Source organism: Chiloscyllium plagiosum, unplaced genomic scaffold (genome assembly GCF_004010195.1).
Source record: "Chiloscyllium plagiosum isolate BGI_BamShark_2017 unplaced genomic scaffold, ASM401019v2 scaf_19009, whole genome shotgun sequence".
In the NCBI taxonomy this organism is placed as follows: domain Eukaryota; kingdom Metazoa; phylum Chordata; class Chondrichthyes; order Orectolobiformes; family Hemiscylliidae; genus Chiloscyllium; species Chiloscyllium plagiosum.
Window position 1 is genome coordinate 1 of NW_025192349.1, and position 3,683 is coordinate 3,683.

The 3,683-nt window shown below is 49.1% G+C and overlaps 1 protein-coding gene across 1 annotated transcript; it reads left to right on the forward strand.

Annotated features, from left to right (window-relative positions):
• Window positions 1-2,719: 2,719 nt before the first annotated feature.
• On the forward strand, window positions 2,720-3,335 carry LOC122545724 (fibrous sheath CABYR-binding protein-like; the record flags this gene model as incomplete). Its single annotated transcript, XM_043684656.1, has 1 exon — window positions 2,720-3,335. A coding segment is annotated over exon 1 (577 nt), but the record flags the coding sequence as incomplete, so codon positions are not given.
• Window positions 3,336-3,683: the final 348 nt, after the last annotated feature.

Below are 3,683 nucleotides of genomic sequence, written 5' to 3' on the forward strand. Positions count from 1 at the left end.
TGATGGGGGACAGTGTAGTGAGAGCTTTACTCTGTATGTAACCCCATGCTGTCCCAATCCTGAGAGTGTTTTTTGGGGAACAGTGTAGAGGGAGCTTTACTCTGTATCTAACCCCGTGCTGTCCCTGTCCTGGGAGTGTTTTGATGGGGACAGTGTAGAGGGAGCTTTACTCTGTATCTAACCCTGTGCTGTCCCAATCCTGGGAGTGTTTGATGGGGACAGTGTAGAGGGAGCTTTACTCTGTATCTGACCCCGTGCTGTCTCTGTCCTGGGAGTGTTTGATGGGGGACAGTGTAGAGGGAACTTTACTCTGTATCTAACCCCGTGCTGTCCCTGTCCTGGGGGTGTTTGATGGGGACAGTGTAGAGAGAGCTTTACTCTGTGTCTAACCCTGTGCTGTCCCTGTCCTGGGAGTGTTTGATGAGGTCAGTGTAGAGAGAGCTTTACTCTGTATCTAACCCCGTGCTGTCCCGATCCTGAGAGTGTTTGATGGGGACAGTGTAGAGGGAGCTTTACTCTGTATCTAACCCCATGTTTTCCCTGTCCTGTGAATGTTTGATGTGGGAACAGTGTAGAGGGAGCTTTACTCTGTATCTAACCCCATGCTGCCCCTGTCCCTGGAGTGTTTGATGGAGACAGTGTAGAGGGAGCTTTACTCTGTATCTAACCCCATGCTGCCCCTGTCCCTGGAGTGTTTAATGGAGACAGTGTAGAGGGAGCTTTATTCTGTATCTAACCCCTTGCTGTCCCTATGCTGGGAGTATTTGATGGGGACAGTGTAGAGGGAGCTTTACTCTGTATCTAACCACATGTTGTCCCTGTCCTGGGAATGTTTGATGGGGACAGTGCAGAGGGAGCTTTACTCTGTATCTAACCTCGTGCTGTCACTGTCCAGTGAGTGTTTAATGGGGATACTGTAGAGAGAGCTTTACTTAACCCAGTGCTGTCACTGATGTGACAATAGCATAATTGACCACCATTTGTAATGTTAAGTAGGTCTGTGCTTGTTCATGGACACACGTAAAATACACATTGTGTGCACATGTGTGCGAGCACATGTGTATGTGTGTGTATGTTTGTGTGTGCATGTGTGTGAGCCTGTGTTTGTGTGTGTGTGTTACCGCGTTTGCATGTGTGTGTTAGTGCGTGTTTGTGTGAGTGTTAGCGCGTTTGAGTGGGTGTGTTAGTGCGTATTTATGTGTGTGTTAGCGCATGTTTGTGTGTGAGCATGTGTCAGCATGTGTTTGTGTGTATTAGCGCGTGTTTGAGTTTTAGCACATGTTTGTGTGTGTGTGTTAGTGCGTGTTTGTGTGTGCGTTAGCATGTGTTTGTGTGTGTGTTAGCGCGTGTTTGTGTGTGAGCATGTGTCAGCATGTGTTTGTGTGTATTAGCGCGTGTTTGAGTTTTAGCACATGTTTGTGTGTGTGTGTTAGTGCGTGTTTGTGTGTGCGTTAGCATGTGTTTGTGTGTGTGTTAGCGCGTGTGTGTGTGTGAGCATGTGTCAGCATGTGTTTGTGTGTGTGTTAGCACGTGTTTGTGTATGTGTGTTAGCACGTGTTTGTGTGTGTGTTAGCACATGTTTGTGTGTGCGTTAGCATGTGTTTGTGTGTGTGTTTGTTAGCGCGTGTTTGTGTGTGTGTGTTAGCGCGTGTTTGTGTGTGCGTTAGCATGTGTTTGTGTGTGTGTTAGCGCTTGTTTGTGTGTGAGCATGTGTCAGCATGTGTTTGTGTGTGTGTTAGCACGTGTTTGTGTATGTGTGTTAGCACGTGTTTGTGTGTGTGTTAGCACATGTTTGTGTGTGTGTTAGCACGTGTTTGTGTGAGTGTTAGCACGTGTTTGTATGTGAGCATGTGTCATCATGCGTTTGTGTGTGTTAGCACGTGTTTGTGTGAGTGGTAGCGCGTATTTGTGTGAGTGTTAGCACGTGTTTGTGTGTGTGTTAGCACGTGTATGTTTGAGTGTTAGCGCATATTTGTTTGTGTGTTAGCACGTGTTTGTGTGTGTGTTAGCACACGTTTGTGTGTTAGCACACATTTGTGTGTTAGCACGTGTTTGTGTGTGTGTGTGTTAGCACGTGTATGTTTGAGTGTTAGCGCATATTTGTTTGTGTGTTAGCACGTGTTTGTGTGTGTGTTAGCACACGTTTGTGTGTTAGCACACGTTTGTGTGTTAGCACATGTTGGTGTGTGTTAGTACATGTTTGTGTGTGTTAGCACATGTGTGTGTTAGCGCGTGATTGTGTGTTAGTGCATGTTTGTGTGTGGTTTAGCACGTGTTTGTATGTGTTAGCGTGTGTTTGTGTGTGTGTTAGCGCGTATTTGTGAGTGTGTGTCAGTGCATGTTTGTGTGTTAGCACGTATTTGTGAGTGTGTGTCAGCGCATGTTTGTGTGTGTGTTAGCACGTGTTTGTGTGTGTGTTAGTGCGTATTTGTGTGTGTGTTAGCATGTGTTTGTGTGAGTGTTAGCACGTGTTTGTATGTGTGTTAGCACGTGTGTGTGTGTGTTAGCATGTGTATGTGTGTGTATGTGTGTTAGCACGTGTTTGCGAGAGTGTGTGTGTGTCAGTGCATGTTTGTGCGTGTGTGTGTCAGCCTGTGTGTGCTTGTGAGTGTGAGTGCACGCACGTAAGTGTGAGTGGGTGTGTGTGAGTGTGCACAAATGAACATACATCTCATGGAAGCTGGAGAGGTGACGTTAAACTGAGAGGTGTGCTGATTTCCAATTTCTGCTCTCCCTCTGTGTAGCTTTCTTTGCCTCCATGTCCTCCCTACAAACCGAGGAATTCTTTGACCTCATTGCCTGCTCCCAAAGCCGCCGGCTCAATGACCAGCGAGCGGATTTTGAGGAGTCTCCGACAGTGGCACTCAGCGCACCGTTCCCTACGGGTCCTGTCGAATACCTGGCTCCCTTAGGAAGCATGGTGTCTCAGACCCAGAGCGCAGCGTCTCCGCCAGCAGCTCCAGCAGAGAGAGAGGAGACTCCAGCGGAGGGCAGAGAGAGTCCTGCAGAGGCAGAGGAGCAGCCAGCAGAGCACGAGCAGTTTCCAGTGGGGAGAGAACGGCTTCCCACAGAGGGAGAGGAGGCTCCAGCAGAGCGGCAGGAGATCCCAGCAGAGCGAGAGGAGGCTCCAGCAGAGCGGCAGGAGATCCCAGCAGAGCGAGAGGAGGCTCCAGCAGAGCGAGAGGAGATCCCAGCAGAGGGAGAGGAGGCTCCAGTATATAAAGCAATGTATCAAGAGCAGATGTCGACGGGAACGAAGGGGCCAGACGACGAACTGTACAACATCATCTTAACCCATCAGGTACAGGGAGCAACAAAGACCAACTCGACCGAAGGTGGAGGGGGAGTGGGGTGCAGTGGTGGGGGGTAAACAGGCAGCCCCTGTGAGGGACAGTGCCTGGTTGGTCAGACCCCGGCAGACAAAGGAACAGGAAGAGGCCATTCAGCCCATCCAGCCTGCTCCACCATTGAGTAAGACTATGGATGACCTGGTAACCCCCCAACCCCAATTTCCTGTCTTTTCCCCATAACCCTTAATGATTCTGGGCCGTCTGCAGTACAGAATTCCCTGGATTCACTCCCTTCTGAAGGAAGGAACTCCTCCCCATCTCTGTCCGAATGGTGGTGAGCCCTTACCCTGAGATGATGCCAATAGACAATAGACAATAGACAATAGACAATAG